The sequence below is a fragment of the Podarcis muralis genome, chromosome 12 (assembly GCF_964188315.1).
Source record: "Podarcis muralis chromosome 12, rPodMur119.hap1.1, whole genome shotgun sequence".
NCBI lineage: Eukaryota > Metazoa > Chordata > Lepidosauria > Squamata > Lacertidae > Podarcis > Podarcis muralis.
This window is the reverse complement of record NC_135666.1, coordinates 41800642-41820284: the sequence shown is the minus strand read 5'-3', so window position 1 is coordinate 41820284 and position 19643 is coordinate 41800642. Positions and strand designations below refer to the sequence as shown.

The 19643-nt window shown below is 42.9% G+C and overlaps 1 protein-coding gene and 1 long non-coding RNA gene across 5 annotated transcripts in view; both read right to left on the bottom strand.

The window, feature by feature from the left end:
- Positions 1–4250, bottom strand: part of LOC114607370 (uncharacterized) — a 31351-nt gene extending 27101 nt beyond the window's left edge. The window contains exon 1 of the long non-coding RNA XR_003709129.2: positions 4067–4250. This is a non-coding gene — a long non-coding RNA (uncharacterized LOC114607370). The remainder of the gene's footprint in view (positions 1–4066) is intronic.
- A 4145-nt stretch (positions 4251–8395) lies between these two features.
- Positions 8396–19643, bottom strand: part of NR1D2 (nuclear receptor subfamily 1 group D member 2) — a 28554-nt gene continuing 17306 nt past the window's right edge. For all 4 annotated transcript variants that reach the window (XM_028751211.2, XM_077916276.1, XM_028751212.2 and 1 more), the window contains 3 exons: positions 15550–15735; positions 13155–13365; positions 8396–11715 (listed from right to left, as the gene is read on the bottom strand). In XM_028751211.2, the coding sequence (XP_028607044.2) occupies positions 11519–11715; positions 13155–13365; positions 15550–15735 (594 nt within the window). In that variant the 3' untranslated portion in view covers positions 8396–11518. The remainder of the gene's footprint in view (positions 11716–13154; positions 13366–15549; positions 15736–19643) is intronic.

The window sequence follows — 19643 nt, the reverse complement described above, 5'->3', positions numbered from 1 at the left end:
TTCAGGAGTCCCATCCCCCCCCCCCCGCATAAGTTTTGGTTATGTCATTCTCCTTCTTCCTGACATTTCTGTAAATTCATTGGTTCATCATCCTCTGCTCCGAAGCTGAGGGTCATCCTTTCGCATAGGAGTTCCATCTCAAAGCCCTAATTGCTTTTATGTTTCTTACCGTTTGACTGAGTGCCCATTCACACAATGCCAATTTGCATGTATGCAAACGAGCCTCCCAAAAGGATCACAGGAAAAGAGGGCAAAATAAGTTTGCATTAAAATCTGCTTAGGATGATCTACATGTGTAGATGCAAATTGTGAAATAATTTGCATAGCATTTGCATATGGTTATTGATTAAACATCTCCGACTTTCATAAAAAGGATCAGGTAGCAGATCTTGTGAAAGACCTACACTGAGGCAGTCAAAGTTGTCAATATTGTGCTAGGTGGGAACATAGTCTGTCTTGGTCATATGTTACTGTGTCAGGGACTGAGCTGAGGAGAGCTGCACTGAGGAAGAATGGTGGGAGCCTCCCCCTCCCCCTGCTCCTGATCAGGATCCTGAATCTTCCCAGGAGCAGGAGAACAGTGTAGATTTGGAACAGTGGTTTGCAGAAGGACATAGTTCAGAAGGCAGAAGCTGGGAAATACTGGATGGGGAACAGCTAGGAGGAGAAGAACTGGGAGGGAGAGAGTTAACAGATTCACTGTTTGGAAAGCATTAATCCACTCAGCCCAAGGTCAAGAAGAGCTGATAAGGTGGCAGCACAGTGGTTACGAGCTCAGGGTACAAGACATGGTGGTGACAGGGTGACTAGGAGTAAGTGGGTGGAACCCTTAATTGGGAGCATCGCCATTCCTAGGAATTAGATTCTTTGTTTTCTCACACTGTGATCATTAAAGTTTCTAACTGGTTCTGCTTATCTCCTGCCAAAGGGGGAGGAAGCTGATTCCCTGAAGCCTGACATACTGTGACATAACCCTCATTCGTATATTTGGTTGGGGATGGCAACACAATTATATGTTGGAAGTGGAAGGAAAAGTGAAAGGGCCATAGCTCAGGGATAGAGCATCTGTCTTGTATGCAGAAGCTCCTAGGTTCAATCAGTGGCAGCTTCATGCAGGGCTGGGAATGTCTCCTGTCTGAAATCCTGGAGAGCTGTTGCTAGCCAGTGTTGACAATACAGAATTCAGTGATCAAGGCTCTGGAAAGCAAGCCTTATGAGGAATGGGTGAAGGGTTTAGCCTGGAAAAGAGGAGACTGAGAAGAGATATGATAATCATCTTCAAAAAACCTCAAGGGCTGTTACATGGACGAGGGAACACTTGTGTTTTCTCCTGCTCTGGAGGGTAGGACTCGAACCAGTGGCTTCAAGTTTGAAGAAAGGAGATTCCAACTAAACTTTCGGAAAAAACTTTCTGACAGTTAAGAGCTCTTTGGCAGTGGAACAGACTCCCACGAGAGGTGGTGGACTCTTTCCTTTGATGTTTATACGCAGAGGTTGGATGGCCACCTATCATGGATCCTTTAGTTGAGATTCCTGCATTGCAGGGGGTTGGACTAGATGACCCTTGGGGTTCCCTTCCAGCTGTACAATTCTATGATTCTATGATCCAATGGAGTGACTTGGTGCTAGTATCTTTGCTGTTCGTGCACCACCTAAGCTCCTTGTGGCGGTGAGGCATTTTGTATATTTTTTGTATGGAATTCCAAGTGTTTTGTATGACTGTGTCATTATTATACAGTGGTACCTCGGGTTACAGACGCTTCAGGTTACAAACGCTTCAGGTTACAGACTCCACTAACCCAGAAATAATACCTCAGGTTAAGAACTTTGCTTCAGGATGAGAACAGAAATCGTGCGCTGGTGGCGTGGCGGCAGCGGGAGGCCCCATTAGCTAAAGTGGTGCTTCAGGTTAAGAACAGTTTCAGGTTAAGAACGGACCTCCGGAATGAATTAGGTTCTTAACCCGAAGTAGCACTGTACAGTCAAACCTCGGTTGTCAAACGTAATCCGTTTGGCTTCCAAAATGTTTAACAACCGAGGCACGGCTTCCAATTGGCTGCAAGAGCTTCCTGCACTCAAATGGAAGCCACGTTGGACGTTCGGCTTCCAAAAAATGTTTAAAAACCGGAGCATTTACTTCCGGGTTTTTTTCGGTGTCCAGGAGCTGAAACATTCCAAAACGGAGTTGTTCGGGAACAGAGGTTTGACTGTAACATATCTATGTTGACATATTTAAATATGTCACAAGTCACTTGGGAACCTCAGTGTAATACACAGCCAACCAGTCCAATAAACAAACGAACAATACAAAGCAGCTTCTTATGTTCCCATAAGCATCTCTCCTTTGCCAGCCAGCCCAATAGACTCCATTTGTGAACCAGGTATTCCATGTAGGCACCTGATCACACAGAGAGCCCCTACATCTGTGTGATCTTTGGAAGAGAAGGATCACGTGAACCAAGCCCGTGGGTGTTCCTGTGGAGATCTCAGCTGACATGGGAGGATGTCTGTACGGTGTAGATTATACCACCAGATTATACTCTGCACTCCACCCCACTCCAAAGTTACAAATAAGCCACTTCTGTGATTATGGCTGCTAAACTATTGCAGCCACAGGACTTGCTGGTTTTCTGATTGCTAGGTTAATCCGTTATGTTTGTCCATGTGAGCGCCTACCCAGAACTGGTCATGTGGACCAAAAAAAAAAAAAAAAAAAGAAATAAAGAAAGAGCAGAGTTTGAACCAATCCTTGGAGAATTCACTTGGCAGTGGAAAATTTGTTCCGACAGCGACATTCCTTGTGCTACATCTCCCCCTTCTGAGCCAGCCAAAAACAGCAGCCTTGGTTCCTGAGGATAAACCACTGTGCAATTTTTGTTCCTGAGTATTGATTGTCAAGTTACCCGGAAACCAGAAGGGAGTCAAGTCCTGGCCTAAGACTGGCCACAATATTAAGAAAAATTTTAAAGGTTTTTTAAGAGTAGGTAGAGATGCAGAGAGAATTTAAATAAACAAAAACCTTCAAGAGACTAGATGCAAAAAGGATGTTGCTCCTGTACAGTTAATGGTTCTGAAGGAGAATTGAATTTAGCAGCGACAGCATCTTACCCCTCCCTAGAAGTGACAACTCCCAAAATCTTCTAATTTGTATGGGAACTCCTGCACGCTAAAGAGGAGGAGGAAAATACAAATATTCATGGGCTAAAAAGGAGATAAATGATAGGGGGAAATATAAGCATCTTCAGGTTAGTTTTGGGGCCTGGAGCTGGAAGCCAGTGTGGTGTTCTGGTTCGTATGTTGGACTTGAGGCTGGCAGATCAGAATCCTCCCTCCGCCATGAAGCTCTCTGGGTAACCTTGGGCCAAGCAGCCTAACTCGTGCAGCGATAAAACTGCTGGCACATTTGCAAAGCTAAGCAGGGTCCAGTTTGGTTTCAAATTGGATGGGAGCCTTTGTGCTGAGATTTCTGCATTGCAGGGGATTGGACTGGGTGACCATCGGAGTCTCTTCCAACTCTACCATTCTAGGGCTGTTGCGAGGACAAAATGGACAGAGGGAGAACCATGTGTGCCAGCTAGAGTTCCCTGAAGGAAAGGGAGATATCAACTGAAATAGCAATGATGATTTTGTGCCAGTTCTGATCTTACCTGTCTCGGGATGGATTTGGACAGTAAGACAGGATGCATTATGTATTAATTAACCTTCCTCTTGCTCGCTTGAGTAAGATGAGCGTCACGTTTAGCAGAGTTAAATATATACCACCCTTTGCAGCATGAACACAGAAACTTGGGACAAAGCTTTCTGTTGTGTTTTATAGTGCGTTTAATATTCTGTTGGGAGCTGCCCAGAAACCTGGGGAAACTCAGCCAGATGGTCGGGGTATAAATATATTATTATTATTATTATTATTATTATTATTATTATTATTATTATTATTATTATTATTATTCGGGATGCTTTAGGAAGGCTGGCTCTTCTCCTTTATTTTATTTATCCCTCTAAACAAAACAACAGCACAGAAGTCTGTAATGGAAGAATACTTAAAAAAATAGAATCGTTTACTTACATAAAACTGCAGGTGCAATTCAAGCAGAAAACAGCCATGAAATAAGTCAGGCAAAATATACTTCTAGATGACAAAATACATGGTTTAGGGTCAAAGGTGGTGCTTTTGACCCTCTTGTCCCTTCCCTAAGGCTGTAGGAAGACAAACAGACTGTTCCCCAGGTGAGAGCAAATGCTAAGGATTATCTTCCTGTTGTTACCTTTCCCACCTGGGCAAGCAGAGGATGTGACCTCACAAAGTGCCCTCTAGGAATTTAAAGGGAACTTGTGTCTTAACCCTCTGCTCACCTAGCAAACGTGGATTTACGGTATTTTTATTTTATTTTGTCAGAGGCACTGCATTTCCCCATGACTTGGAGGGCTGGCGCTTGGTATCTGGCAGGGATGGGGAGTTGTGGTCAAACATTGGAGGCCTGATGGGATTCTCATCTCTCACCTATGAGTGTTTCCGTTTCATTTCTCGTCCTGTTTAACTTTATGGGGTTCTCTCTCTTCCCCATCCCCATGGATAGCTCAGCTTATTGGCCATGAACCACCTTCCTTGCTGCTTGTTGCAGTTGCTTGGAATGAGGAGCGGTTCTCCCATTCAGCCCAGCGACATGGCTTGTAAAATCCAGAAGAGATAAACACGCTTTTAAAAAATTGAAAATGGGGACATCATATTCTTCATCAAATACCAGGGTCTGTGCATTGAAGTGAACACCCAGGTACTTTGAATATCTGCAACACGTCTGGGTAATCATATTCTGCTTCAGTGTTGTGTAACATTTTTTAAATTTTATTTTTAAAAATTATTTATACCCCACGCATCTGGCTGGGTTTCCCCAGCTACTCTGGGTGACTCCCAACAGAATATTAAAAACACGATAAAACATCAAACGTTTAAAACTTCCCTAAAGAGGGTTGCCTTCAGATGTCTTCTAATAATCAGATAGTTGTTTATTTCCTTGACATCTGATGGGAGGGTGTTCCACGGGGCGGGCGCCACTACCAAGAAGGCCCTCTGCCCATATCCTGTGTTAAGGGAAGAACCAAACTACGCATTAGGTGTAACCATGGGGTCGGGGAACTGTGGCCTCTGCACATTAAAGGTAAAGGTAAAGGTACCCCTGCCCGTACGGGCCAGTCTTGCCAGACTCTAGGGTTGTGCGCTCATCTCACTCTATAGGCCGGGAGCCAGCGCTGTCCGCAGACACTTCCGGGTCACGTGGCCAGCGTGACAAGCTGCATCTGGCGAGCCAGCCCAGCACACGGAACGCCGTTTACCTTCCCACTGGTAAGCGGTCCCTATTTATCTACTTGCACCCGGGGGTGCTTTCGAACTGCTAGGTTGGCAGGAGCTGGGACCGAGCAACGGGAGCTCACCCTGTCGCGGGGATTTGAACCGCCGACCATGCGATCGGCAAGTCCTAGGCGCTGAGGTTCTACCCACAGCGCCACCCGCGTCCCTGGCCTCTGCACATTGCTGGGCTACAAATCCCATTATCCCTAACCATTGGCCATATTTATAACCACTCTTGGGCGCCACCTGCACAATGTGTTTAAAACATCTTGAAGTCATGGCTTCTCCCACCCCCCAAATAATAATCCTGGTAAAGGTACCGTATTTTTTGCCCTATAGGGCGCACTGGCCCATAGGGCGCACCTTGTTTTTTTGGGGGGGGGGATGAATAAAAAAAATTATCCCCCCCCCCCCAGCCGCAGTAAGCCCGAGATTCCCCCGACCCCAGCCCCCAGAACAGGCTGCTGCCCGCAAGCCTTGCGAGCCCGGCGGCAACTCGGTGCGCACCGACCCCTCTCGCTCTCCAGGCTTCAGCGGAAGCCTGCATTCGCCCCATAGGACGCAGACACATTTCCTCTTCATTTTTGGAGGGGAAAAAGTGCATCCTATAGGGTGAAAAATAACAGTAGTTTCTTAAGGGTGCTGAGAGTTGTTAGGAGACACCTCACAAAGCTTCAGTTCCCCGTCACCTGGCCAAGTGGGATCAGTTGCTAAACCACACTGGGAATTTTAGCTCTGTGAGGGGCATAGGACAGTTCTAACAACTCTCAGGACCCTCAAAACTACAGTTCCCAGAATGTTATGTAGGATTTTAAAACAGTCAAACTGCTTTCAATGTACAGTGTGGTGCATATCTAGTAATCGGATACTGCTTCTTGAGTGTATTGTGGCTGGGTACATATTGAAGAAATGAGTGCAAAAGTGTGACGACTACACGAGAAAAGCAAAGGAGGCGTGTGAAGTGACTAGGAAGGAAATGATGGCATGATCAAAGCAAAATGCAGGGATGAGACTTCTGGGTTCTAGAGACCTCTGCTGTTCAAGAGAAAAGTTTCATGTTCTGCCTGGACTACAAACTGCGAAACTAAAATGCAGACATTCTGAAAGATCTGCTGCTACACAGCATATGTTTTAGTGACTGCTAGAAGCATCTTGTTTAACATTGTGCTTTGCTGACATTTATAGTGTTGTATTATTTTGTTTGAAGCCAACTCAAGATTTGGAGAGATACTATTGTTTTAAATAAATCAGCACTGTCTCAATTAAAACAAGGAAACTCCCTAAACGCCTTGTCCATTTCTTTGTAAATAGCACAGGTGGTGTTTTTTATTAAGTGGCATACCGAATTTTATTAACAAATTGCTTACACATGCCATGTATCGCACATGTAGATTTAGGATGATCAGTACATCATCATATGGATTTGGATTTAGATTTAGGATGATCATCACATGTCATCATTTTCTTATTGCTGAATTCAGTGCTGACCACCTGCCCACCCACCCCTTAGTGACACAAAAACAGAGTTCAGAACCATGGTAAATTTCATATAAATTCTACAATTCTACGGATGCATGAATGTATGCAGAATACAGTGGTACCTCGGGTTACATACGCTTCAGGTTACATACGCTTCAGATTACAGACGCCACTAACCCAGAAATAGTACCTCAGGTTAAGAACTCTTCAGGTTGAGAATAGAAATTGTGCTCTGGTAGTGCGGCGGCAGCAGGAGGCCCCATTAGCTAAAGTGGTGCTTCAGGTTAAGAACAGTTTCAGGTTAAGAATGGACCTCCAGAACGAATTAAGTACTTAACCTGAGGTACCACTGTACTGAAGTGTGGTTTGTATGGCATGCTTCCATATACATGTTCACTGGAACGATACAGTTCATTAGTACTTTATGATGGCCAGTAACATATGCAATGTGCACTTTAGACTATGGTATGCACCAGGGCTGGATTTAGGTTTGATGAGGCCCCAAGCTACTGAAGGTAATGGGGCTCTTTATATAGCAGGCGGGGCCCATTGCTTACATCATAGGAGCCTACACAACACAAAACACTGTTGCTGTATGTAGCTTTTATTTTATTTTATTTTATTTTTCTCTTACATTTTGGAAATGTACATCCGGGTTTTTTTCCTTTAATTTTTTGGGGGCCCCCAAGAGAGTGGGGCTCTAAGCTATGGCTTGCTCAGCTTATACGTAAATCCGGCACTGGTATACACTGACATGTCTTGCAGGAATTCCAATCTGGTGTGGTGTCACGCATTGCAATCACAAAGTGAGATTCCCCCACCATTAACACACAAGTCAATGAGACTTATTTTGGAATCAGCCCAAAGAGTTTTGACTTAAATATGCATAAATGTAAAGGTAAAGGGACCCCTGACCATTAGGTCCAGTCGTGGCCGACTCTGGGGTTGCAGTGCTCATCTTGCTTTATTGGCTGAGGGAGCCGGCGTATAGCTTCCGGGTCATGTGGCCAGCATGACTAATCTGCTTCTGGTGAACCAGAGCAGCGCACAGAAACGCCGTTTACCTTCCCGCCGGAGCGGTACCTATTTATCTACTTGCACTTTGACGTACTTTCGAACTGCTAGGTGGGCAGGATCAGGGTCTGAGCAACGGGCGCTCACCCCGTTGCGGGGATTCGAACTGCTGACCTTCTGATCGGCAAGCCCTAGGCTCTGTGGTTTAACCCACAGTGCCACCCGCGTCGCATAAATGCATGCTGCAGTGTAAATAAATGCCACCCGTGTCTTGCAAGCGTGGTGCTTGCAGGACACACAACGCAACCTTTGTGCTTAACAGAGTTCCTCATTCAATTAACTGAGAGGACAACTCCATATTTGCAACTATTTCCTTAGGTTGACCAGGCAGTGGGGAGGACTGAAGGCTACGCAAACGTGAACATATTAGGATGTTGTAAATAAACGTTCATGGGACATTGGTCCCAGGCAACAAATGGTTTACATGTTTTGCCGTTTCCACTCACTCCAGTGTTAAGCTCTGATGGAGAAAAAGATCACACACAACCAGCAAAGTCTGCTTTGCCAACATAATGCCCATATTTAATCTTTTTAAACATGAAAAACCAGAGTAAAAAAATTCATTTAGTTTCATACAGTACGTTTTCATAGTCTTTTAGCAACATCCCATCTACAGTACTCAAAAGTCTGATGCGAAATATTTCTCAGTATTTAACAAGCGTATAACCAGCAACACAGTAAAGCAGAGCTTCTTTAGATGTAACAAGATCTAACTTATTTAGCAAACGGCTTCCTTGCTCACTAAGGCCAGATCCTTTTTTACACAGGCATTACCCAGTTATCTGAAGTTTGATGCTAGTATGAGAAAATGCTGTTGTGTGGCTCATCTTAACACCACACCAGTGTGAGGAGTAGCAGTCCAGTGACTCATAGTGCTGCCAGCATAACACAAATACTAGGCCCTAGAGTACTTTTCACCAACCCGGTGCCCCTCCAATTGTTTTGGACTACAACTCCCATCAGCATATGCTGTCTGCAGCTTATGTGAGTTGTTGTCCAAAACGTCTAGTGGTAGGTTGACAACAGCTGCCTTGGAGACTGCAACACAGGGGAATATTCTAAATAAAGTTGTACAGTCGTGCCTCAGCAGTTGAACAGAATCCGTTCCGGAAGTCCGTTCGACTTCCAAAGCGCGGCTTCTGATTGGCTGCAGGAAGCTCCAGCAGCCAATCGGAAGCCGCGCAAGCCATGCCAGACATTCGAGTTCCAAAAGAAAGCTTGAATACCGGAACACTCACTTCTGGTTTTCGATCGTTTGGGAGCCGAAACGTTCGACTCCCAAGGCGTTCGGGAGCCGAGGTACGACTGTACTTGGATCGTGAATTTGTAAATAAACAACAACCCAGAACAACGTAAATCAGGTTCTGTAATGTACAGGAACATGTTGTTTAAAATGAAATTGCATGCATTTATTTCACCACATAATTATCTAATTAGATACACAAATATGGAAACTCTCTTTTAAAGCAATAAGCAATGCTTTACAGTGTGCTGGTTATACTTTTCTAAAGACTTAAAAATAAAATGAAGAGACATTGTATATGTAGGGAGAAAGCTTCTGTAGGAAGCCTAAAAATCAGGGCAACTTTCTTCTTTGATTTTTAAGCAGTGGATGCTAAATGGCTTACCTGTCCTTGATTAATAAAAAATATAGTTACTGAAATACCTGTATTATACCAAGTCAACAATTCATGTTTTGAAAGCATAAGCTGTCTCAAGACATCACCAAGTGGTTGTGGAACTGAAATTGTAAGAATGAGTTGTTTCCTAGTGGTCTGAGTTCTGTGTGCAGAAGACAATTAGATGTACATATTCCCTCTGAACTAGATTGCATTTTTTGAAACAACCTCTTAAAATAAAAAGCCGTAATACAAAATGCTCCAAAGTTTTATGCTGTGACAGGGCATCAAATCTACCTCCACCATTTAACAGCAGAAAATACTAAACATCTATTGAATCCATGAAGCTGCAATTCTTCACCTAAGCACAATGGGAGATGCAAGTTTGTACCTTCAAGCAATAAACAGTCATGTGAAATATTGAGGTTGTAAACTGGGGATTCAATGCTTTCCTTAAGGAGGAAGTAGAAAGAATTTTTCCTTCCATACTGTGGTAACAATAAGGCCAGTCATAACGTTCTGGCTTATTTTAAGTGCCATTGTGTGTTTTTACTTCTTGATATTATAGGAAAATATTATTTTGAGATAGTATCTAGATGCAAAGGAAATCCTTGCGCCTGGGGATTTCTCATTGACATTTTTTAAAAGAACATCAAAATTATAGAAAAATAGACCTGGTATCAGACAGACTATCTAACAGACCTTTGTTATGTACACCAAAAAAGGTTTAAGAAAACCTTTACAACTCTAACCTTAATAGAACACACTTGGGCAACAAACATACCTCGTGAGCCACTGACTGTGTCTGTTTTTTGTTTCCCATTCCCATTCAAGCAGCATACAAGTGTATAAAGTGTACAGATTCAAAGGACACACAAACATATGCAATGAAGGTGTTTGATCAGTCGTTTCCTTGAAATTTATCATGATTCTCTAAAGATTACAGATTACAAACTTCATCTGAAAAATTTCCTTCCAGATAAGAGTAATGTGTCCAGCAACTTTAAGTGTCTATTAGCACATAAGAATCATAGAAGCAATAGATTAAAAAAAAGTCAGCCCAATCCAGTACCTTTAACTGATTTGACAGATCTGCCATTTCACTTTTGATTCTGTAAGACTTCTCGAAGCAGCGAACTCAGCACACCGCAGTTAACCTGAAAATCTCTATAAACATGATGAACTCTCGATACATTTGGTTCGGCAGCGCGTCACCTAAAGCATCGCTTCCGTTCTTCCCATGGGTCAACCACCTTTCGTTTGGTTAACTTCTTCACAGTTGAAAAATATTGTGAAGAAATTATATGCATGTTGTTTCAATTAGAACTATTTACATACATACACTTAAATATATACATACACAAACAATGTATTTCTTAAAAGTCGTAACACGCCCAACATCTCTTCATACTATACATACATACAGCACATGTGCGCTTGTGCTTGGAGCTATCTAATCAGTTTACAATGAGACTTCCCCATGGCGCTCCTGAGCTTCCGAAAAGCAAAACAAATTTTCTGAGTTTCCTACTGAACCAAGATGAGATGCTCAAAGGGGGGGATAAACAAATTAAATCTATCTTCAGTTACTGTAGTGTCATTTATCCAAAATTCTGTTTTCTGCATATAGCCATTGTGCATTCTTGTTTAAAGCAGAGCCAGTTAATTGGTCTTTACTGTAAGGGTGCAGTAATTAACAGTCAATATCCGTAAGATTGAATGTAAGCTCTTCACTTTTAGTGCAAATGGGGCTGTTTTTGGATAATCATGAAGAAATCTGTGGCTATGTTGTCACTGATGGGAAAAATGGTCAACCCGAAAGGTTGTTATTGCATGGCAACAGAACATCTATCACACAGACAGCAAGTTCTTCTTCTCCACAAAAGGTACATACATACAAACAAACAAACAAACAAACATAAATAAACATTTTATAGCATGAAATAACCACAGTTAATTGACAGGAAGCAAGTCCATTCTATAAACAAGAGGTAAAAGCCTATGGGTGAACTTTAAAGGCCAGGAGTTCCTCAGAGTGCATGTTGTTTAAGGAACGCAAGTCAGGCAACTTCAAGAGTAGTTTTGTAAATATAGAGGCTTCGTTCGGATGGTTTTTTGTGATTAAGGTCCTAAGCACGCGAATTAGTGTTTCTTGCAATGCTTCCACCGAGTTGACATTTTCTATTCCCGATCGTTCTAAACAACAGAAGAGAACGGAACGGAGACGGTTAGTTGGTGTGCCAATTTAACACTGGTTAGTATGAAATTCAACTCTATGTTCAGCTATTCGTTAAAGCATTTGTGTTAGTGGGAATTCAGGGTTGACTAATGCAAGTTAATACAAACGGAGGCATAAACCTACATACGGAAGCTTTTAGTTAGGTGCCTGTTTTGCAAAGCACTTCCCAACATCCTCACATAACAAAAAAACCTACCCTAAGTCAAAAGGGTTGTATTCAAGGTTAGCCAAACTCACCGAGTAGACCCACTGGAATTAGTGAACGTGACTAACTTATGTTCGTTTATTTTAGTGGGTTTACTCAAAGGTACCCCTGGAATGCAGAGCAGTGTCCCCTTATTTTGTGATGCTATGAACAATTCAGAACTCCTCTTCTTTTGTAGCAAGAGGAATTTTATGGAAAGGGAACAGGAATGAGGACCTGTTCTGCTCTACTCGCCAAGTACACGGGGCCACTTTACCTTCTGCTGTACAGCTCTGCAGCAACTAAGGGTCCACCCATACTTACCCTGTAATTTTTAGGCATTCGGTTTTTAGGTTTCTTCTTTTGCCCCCAGGCCCCCAGGAAACCGCGTTGTTTACTGATGAATCAAAACAAACACCAATGGGCTTTCTGCATATTAATGCTTCTTCCACTTCAGCAGTAAACAGTGGGTATCCCCCCCCCCCCCCGGGAAAGTGGCAGGACAAAGGAAAAACCTCTTGGACAGTGCCTACAAAGTGTGGGCAAGCCTTTTGTCTGAAATATGATGGTCTCTGGTGGGGCACCCTGGGGGTCTAGGATAGTGTGGGTCTCCTGCTTCATGGAGAGAGGAAGATCCATAGGTGGAGAAAGGCCCATGTATGAAAGCATTCTCCTGCTTGGACTACTGCAAGGTGCTCTACGTGGGGCTACCATTGAAGGTGACCCGGAAACTACAACTAATCCAGAATGCAGCAGCTAGACTGGTGGCTGGGAGTGGCCACTGAGACCACATAACACTGGTCCTGAAAGACCTACATTAGTTCTCAGTACGTTTCTGAGCACAATGCAAAGTGTTGGTGCTGACCTTTAAAGCCCTAAACGGCCTCGGCCCAGTATACCTGAAAGAGCGTCTCCACCCCATCGTTCAGCCCGGACAGGACCAGCTCTGAGGGCCTCCTGGAGGTTCCCTCACTGAGAGATGTGAGGTTACACACATTTGCTGTTGTTGAAACTCTTCCACCCCACATCAGTGACGGAAGGATATAATTCTCAGGTGCTCTGAAGAAACCCCCACTTATTTATAAAAATGAACAATACTCCCCAACCCATTGGCTAGATTTCTTTTATTCTGAAAAGACGACAAAGGTGCCGATTTTAAATCTGGAGATATACAAGAATATTTTATTACATGGTATGGATTAACTTTCTTACCAGCAGACACAAGGACCACAGCTGTAAACAAGCTCATTTCTTCATCACTAAGGTTCAGGGCATTTAGTTTCTCACTAAACTCAAACATGGAGTTGAGCAGATCACCAGCTCCCATTGAACGCAGATCGTCCACACTGTATTTCTTTCCACTAAGAAACGTGACAGTGCGATCCTTTGCATCAAATAAGGATGCAAACCGTACCATTAAAACCTACCCAAAAGAAAAAAGAGCAATTAAAAAAAGATTAGACCAATCTGCAGGAAATTAGGGATAAAAGAAGTCAGTGTGTAACACTATACATTGATAACGTTGCTTGTCTGACAGCTGATGAACAGGTACAATTGCTTTTTTAAACAGAAGGAATGTTGTTTCTGTACATGAAAACAGGTTTCCCCACAAAATGACCAGCACAGAAGCTTCCTGCATCACCAACATATCTCCACCTGTGTAATACTGTCTCTGGTCCACAGCCTACTTTTATATTACTCATTTGTTTATAAATCACCCTCCATAATTTTCTAAAGTAAATACGAACACTATACAGGCTAAAATATTCTCACAATAAATGTCTGGACGAGATGAGTTAGCTTATACAAACTGATTTCAAGCAAAAAATAAAATTAAATTAAGATTTAAAAAGGTAATGCAGAAAGGAGTACAGTGGAATCTCGTTTTTGAGTGTCTTGGAAGCTGAACATTTTGGTTTTCGAACGCCGAAAACCCGAAAGCAATTGCTTCCGTTTTCAAACACGCCTAGGAAGTCGAATGGCTTCCGAGCCATGTTTCTCAATTTTCTCAGTTGAGTTTTCCAACCGCCCATTGCGCTTCGGTTGTCGAATGTTTCGGAAGTTCAATGGTCTTCCGGAACAGATTAGTTTGACAACTGAGGTTCCACTGTATTTTGGCTTAAAAAAACAGAAACAAGGAACATTTCCCTGCATGTCCTGCTCCCACATTTGCAGTCTGCTCTTGCTCTAGAAAAACAGGGGGTTCACCATACTTAGCTAATTGGGAATTATTGGCCTAGATCATTTACCAGAACGGGTTTTAGTCAAAAACCAAAGCTTATATCATTACATGCATGCTCTGGAGAGAGAACATGCTAAGTGTGGTTGAGCATAAACTCAGATGCAATGTCCCTTGAGGGGGACGCGGTAATGGTGTCACAATATTAATATTAATAATAGTAATAATTTATTATTTATTCCCCAGCCATCACAAATTACTTTCTGAAAATATTTCAATAGTAATTTATTTATTTCTATCCTGCCCATCTGGCTGGGTTTCCCCAGACACTCTGGGCAGCTCACAACAGAACATTAAAAACAGAATAAAACTTCAAACATTAAAAACTTCCCTAAAGAAGGCTGCTTTCAGATGTCTTCTAAAAGTCAGATGGTTGTTTATTTCCTTGATATCTGACAGGAGGGTGTTCCACAGGGCGGGCACCACTGCAGAGAAGGCCCTCTGCCTGGTTTCCTGTAACCTCATTTCTCGCAGGGCAGAAGGCCCATGGCGCTGGACCTCAGTGTCCGGGCTGAACGGTGGGGGTGGAGACACTCCTTCAGGTATTCTGGGCCAAGGCTGTTTAGGGCTTTAAAGGTCAGCACCAACACTTTGAATTGCGCTGGGAAACGTACTGGGAGCTAATGTATGTTTTTCAGGACTGCTGTTATGTTATGTTATGTCCCAGTCACCAGTCTAGCTGCCGCATTCTGGATTAGTTGTAGTTTCCGGGTCACCTTCAAAGGTAGCCCCACGTAGAGCTTATTGCAGTAGTCCAAGTGGGAGATAACCAGAGCATGCACCACTCTGGTGAGACTGTCTGCAGGCAGATAGGGTCTCAGCCTACGTACCAGATGGAGCTGGTAGACAGCTGCCCTGGACACAGAATTGACCTGTGCCTCTATGGACAGCTGTGAGTCCAGAATGACTCCCAGGCTGCACACCTGGTCCTTCAGGGGCACAATTACCCCATTCAGGACCAGGGAGTCCTCCACACCCACCTGTCCCCTGTCCCCCCCAAACAGTACTTCTGTCTTGTCAGGATTCAACCTCAATCTGTTATCTGTTAGGTGATTCAACACAGTCCCGCATCTAAAGGCTAAGTCACACTGACATTCTGTAAGGGTAAGAGAACTGAACTCATATTCCTGAGGGGAAGAACAAGCCAAAGTAGCAGTAGTTTTGTGCAAAGATAACCTCTGCCAAACATTTCGGACGACTGCTGCAGACAACTACCAAAGTCATCAAAATAGCAGCACTAACTTTTGATCCATTTTTAACCGACAAGGCTGCAGGGGGGAAGAAAAGGTCAAAACAAAATGAATCTATTATATATATAGCACGCCACAGCAAAACATCTGCAATACATTCAGTTACGATAATATTCACCTCAAAGGTTCCAGCCTTCAGAAGGTTTACTTGGTCGTGCTGCGAAAGGTCTCGGAAGCCTGGGACACGTTTGGCAAACTCCACCACTTCCTTCACAGCAGGAGTAAAGCTCATGGAAAATTCTTCCCAGACTTCATGACCAGACTTATTTGGGTCCACAAAAGGAGTCTTGTTCATTGGGCAAACCTAGATATTTATACACACAGTCTCAATATTCTATTCCAAGCAAACTGGCCAAGCGATTTCATAGTTTCAAAAACCTTCATAAGTTATTACAATAATAGGAACATCAACAAAATATAGTTGGAGACTACATACTAAATGTGTGAGGCCTGGATTAAAATTAAATATGTGTTATGATCCACAGTACAGTTTAATGAAAAAATATTATTATGAAAGATTCACTTCCAAGACTCAGCAATTTTTAAAATCAGAGCTTAAACTGATCGGCTGCATTTTCCTGAAATCTGTGTGTGTATTTGATCTCTCTTCTGATTTCCAATGCACATTAAAAACATGGCATACAAAGCATGAGAGAAAGAGAGAAGCTTAAAAGTTGCATTTAATTCTCAAGGGAAAATACTGTGAGCCTGATCACCAAGTTTTCGGTGAAATACGGCAGCTGGTTAAGTTTCACTGACACTAATTTTCCTAGCAATTCGCAATTCATTAGATGACAGTTAAGTCTTATTACCCAACTGACTGAATTCAAGTTCAAGTTTTATTGCGGCAAAGGCCAGTAACACTAAACACCACAAGATCAAACAAAAAGAGGTAAAGGGAGAGATGACTCAGCAATTAGGCAGCCCTGCTGATGCGAGGAGGGGGGTTGGAAAACGCTGCAGAGAATCTGAGGACTTAGAGGAAATGGCATGTCTGCCCCTCACCAAGCAAACCAAAATCAGCGAATTCTTTTATGGAAAAACAAAGGATACTTTTAATATTCCGACCTCGAATAGCTTCTCTCCATTAGCAGAGATAATAGATAAGGAAACTACTCCGAAGGAACTATCCGCTAAACAACCCACTAACCCCTTAAACAACACCATTACGAGACCAAAAGGTCCCAAAAAAGTTCCAACTATGTCCATTCAGGCGGAAGACTGCATCAGAGAACAAGAAAACCATCTCTCTGAATTACTGCTTGAACACTCTACCACGTTAGACCTAGTGGCTAAAACCGTGGACTGTATATTTAAATACATGAGAGATATCAAAGGCTCCCTAGAGAAGATCATATCCTTTGTATCCCCAAAAGCTAATGTCAGCCCCGTAGATACCTCACCGGAGGATAGGACCGAACCAACACCTGGAGTACCTGTCCTACTGCGCTCAATTTCACAGACTGGCTGCAAATTTGAAAATGAACAAACCATGGAAGATTTACACACCATATCTTCCTACAATCTTTCACTGCAAGCCACTAGACTTTGTTTAATTATCCTCCCCTTCAAAGGTCAGGTTGTTAACTGGTCGTCTATACATGTCGCAAGAAGGCATCTAGCTGAGCTTTTGGGCGTAAATCCCCTTTCCATCGATCTGAAATCCACTGCCCACATTTACAGCAAGCCACACATGCAGAGGATACTGCTCACCTTCGAATCTAAAAAGTTTCCAACTTATATGATGTCTCTACGAAGCTACCTGACTAACTATGGAATTTTTATCACAAGAGTTTTTATCAACACTAAGATTCGCCCTCTTATACCCTACTCTCCAGCTAGAAGGAAAGCAACTAAAAATGAGGGCACCCCACCCACTACAAGCTCTACCTCTCCACCCTCAGACTTAATTAGTTGGACAGAGACCCCCATGCCCCTCCTATCAAAGGCTACTCATCTAGAGAATTCGATGGAGCAGGAGTTACTTGTTTCCTTCTCCCATCTGCCAAAAGCCGAACAAACAGAGATAACGGACAGACTAGATGAGTTATTACTCCATCTCCGCAACTCTGAAGACCCAGCGCCCACAAAAGAGGCAAATACCCCATCTATCTTGGAGCGAAAAATGGGATATGAATCTCCTCAGGTCACGTCAGAACACACACCCCTACTCTGCCCAACTGAAATCCACGCCGAAATCTCTGTGGCGCCCCTAGTCACATTATCGGAGACTTCACCATCCAATGGATGCATCTTCCATGACCCCGGGAAAGCCCTAGATGCTATTGAAGAGACAAAATGACTCCCACCTCTACTACTATCCTGGAACGTTGCTGGATGGCAATCGAAAACAATGGACAAAGATGTTTTAACCTACGTATCACAGTTCAAGATCATCCTGCTCCAAGAAACCTGGATGCAAAATCCTTTTGAACTACACAATTATTTTGCTTTCCATTCCTGTGCCTCAATCGGCCCAAAAGGCGGAAGACCGGCGGGAGGTCTGAGCACCTTCGTATCGGCAGATCTAGGAACCTCCCCTATCCAATTGAAAATCGATAAAAAATGGATTTTGGCTGTTAAAATATTTTCTACCCACTTTAAGATCATATGCATCAATGTTTATATTCACCCACTTATGAAACAAACTGATCTTAAAAACATCTGGAACGAACTGGAAGACTGCATCCTCCTTGTCTCAAATAAGTTTCCCTCTGCCTCCTTAATTATTGGTGGGGATTTTAATGCAAGGCTAGGCCACTCAGATGAACAACTAATCAACGAAAGTGGAATGGGTCCCCTAAATGCTAATGATGAACACTGACCCATATTCAGGCGTCATTCACTTGATCCAGTTACCAATTTTGCTGGTACATGTCTTTTTCTAATGGCACTTAGATTAAACCTTGTTATTTTAAACGGCCTCTCCTCGGGAGACTCCCCTGGCCAATTTACTTACTGGTCAGGCTTAAGGCACTCTGTTATTGACTACATCCTTGTCTCCCAAGAACTCTTTGATGAATATATTGAATTTACTGTAGACATAAGAACCGAAAGTGACCATCTACCCTTAAATCTTAAAAGGACTGAATTTTGGGAATCCTCTAGAGGTGGGCTCGCCCCACAGACATCTGATCCTAATGCTCCACATCAAATAGGTAGATCCAGAATTAAATGGTCCCCTTATGTTAATAACAATTTTAGCATTTGGACACAATCAATGGAAGGTCAACTCCTCTGGGCTGATCTGACCTCCAACGAAACTGAAGAGACCTCCCCAATTGACCATTACAACACTTTAATCCGCAAACTCCAACCGTTATTGTCAAGACTCGGGAGACCTAACCACAATGAGCCCCTTACCAACAAAAAATGGTTTGACCGCGAATGCGTCCAGGCAAAACTTATACTCAGGGAATGCTTTAAGATCTTCCAGCAAAATCCTAACCCTATCACCAAATTAGAGTTACAACTTAAAAAAAAGAACTACAAAGAGTTACTAAAAACGAAAAAAAGAACCGCAGACTCTCTCATCTGGCAGGCCCTCATAAAAGCGTCAATAGAAAAAGACAATACCAACTTCTGGAAAATTATTTCCAGTCAAACCAAAGCTCCTAATGAGGGCACAATAATCCCTGCAAACTCATGGGAAGAGCACTATAAAGTACTGTTTAGGGAACATCGTCCTTCTGCACTGCTTAACATCCCCTTAGATAATGATACACCATGGCCCCCAACATCTGAAACTGAAATCACTTCGTTAATTCTACAAATGAAATCTGGCAAAGCCCCAGGAAGTGATTTCATTGTCGCTGAACTTCTGAAAGCGCAAATAAACTGGTGGGCCCCGGTTCTTGCAAATCTATTCTCATATATAGATAAGACAACTGAAATCCCTAAAGATTGGGGACTGGCTATAATTGTTCCTATATTTAAAAAGGGCAACCCCTCTGATCCATCTAATTATAGACCAATTAGTCTTCTGAATGTGATCTGCAAACTTTATACAAAACATCTATGCCTAAAATTATGTGAATGGTTAGATCATAATGACTTGCTAGAAATTGAACAGGCAGGGTTTACATCTGGACGTTCCACCATAGATCACTGCTTAGTGTTAGATTATTTTGTCTATAAGTATGTGAAACATTGGAAAAAGTCATTGTATGCGGCCTTTGTGGACCTAAAGGCAGCATTTGATTCTGTATCCAG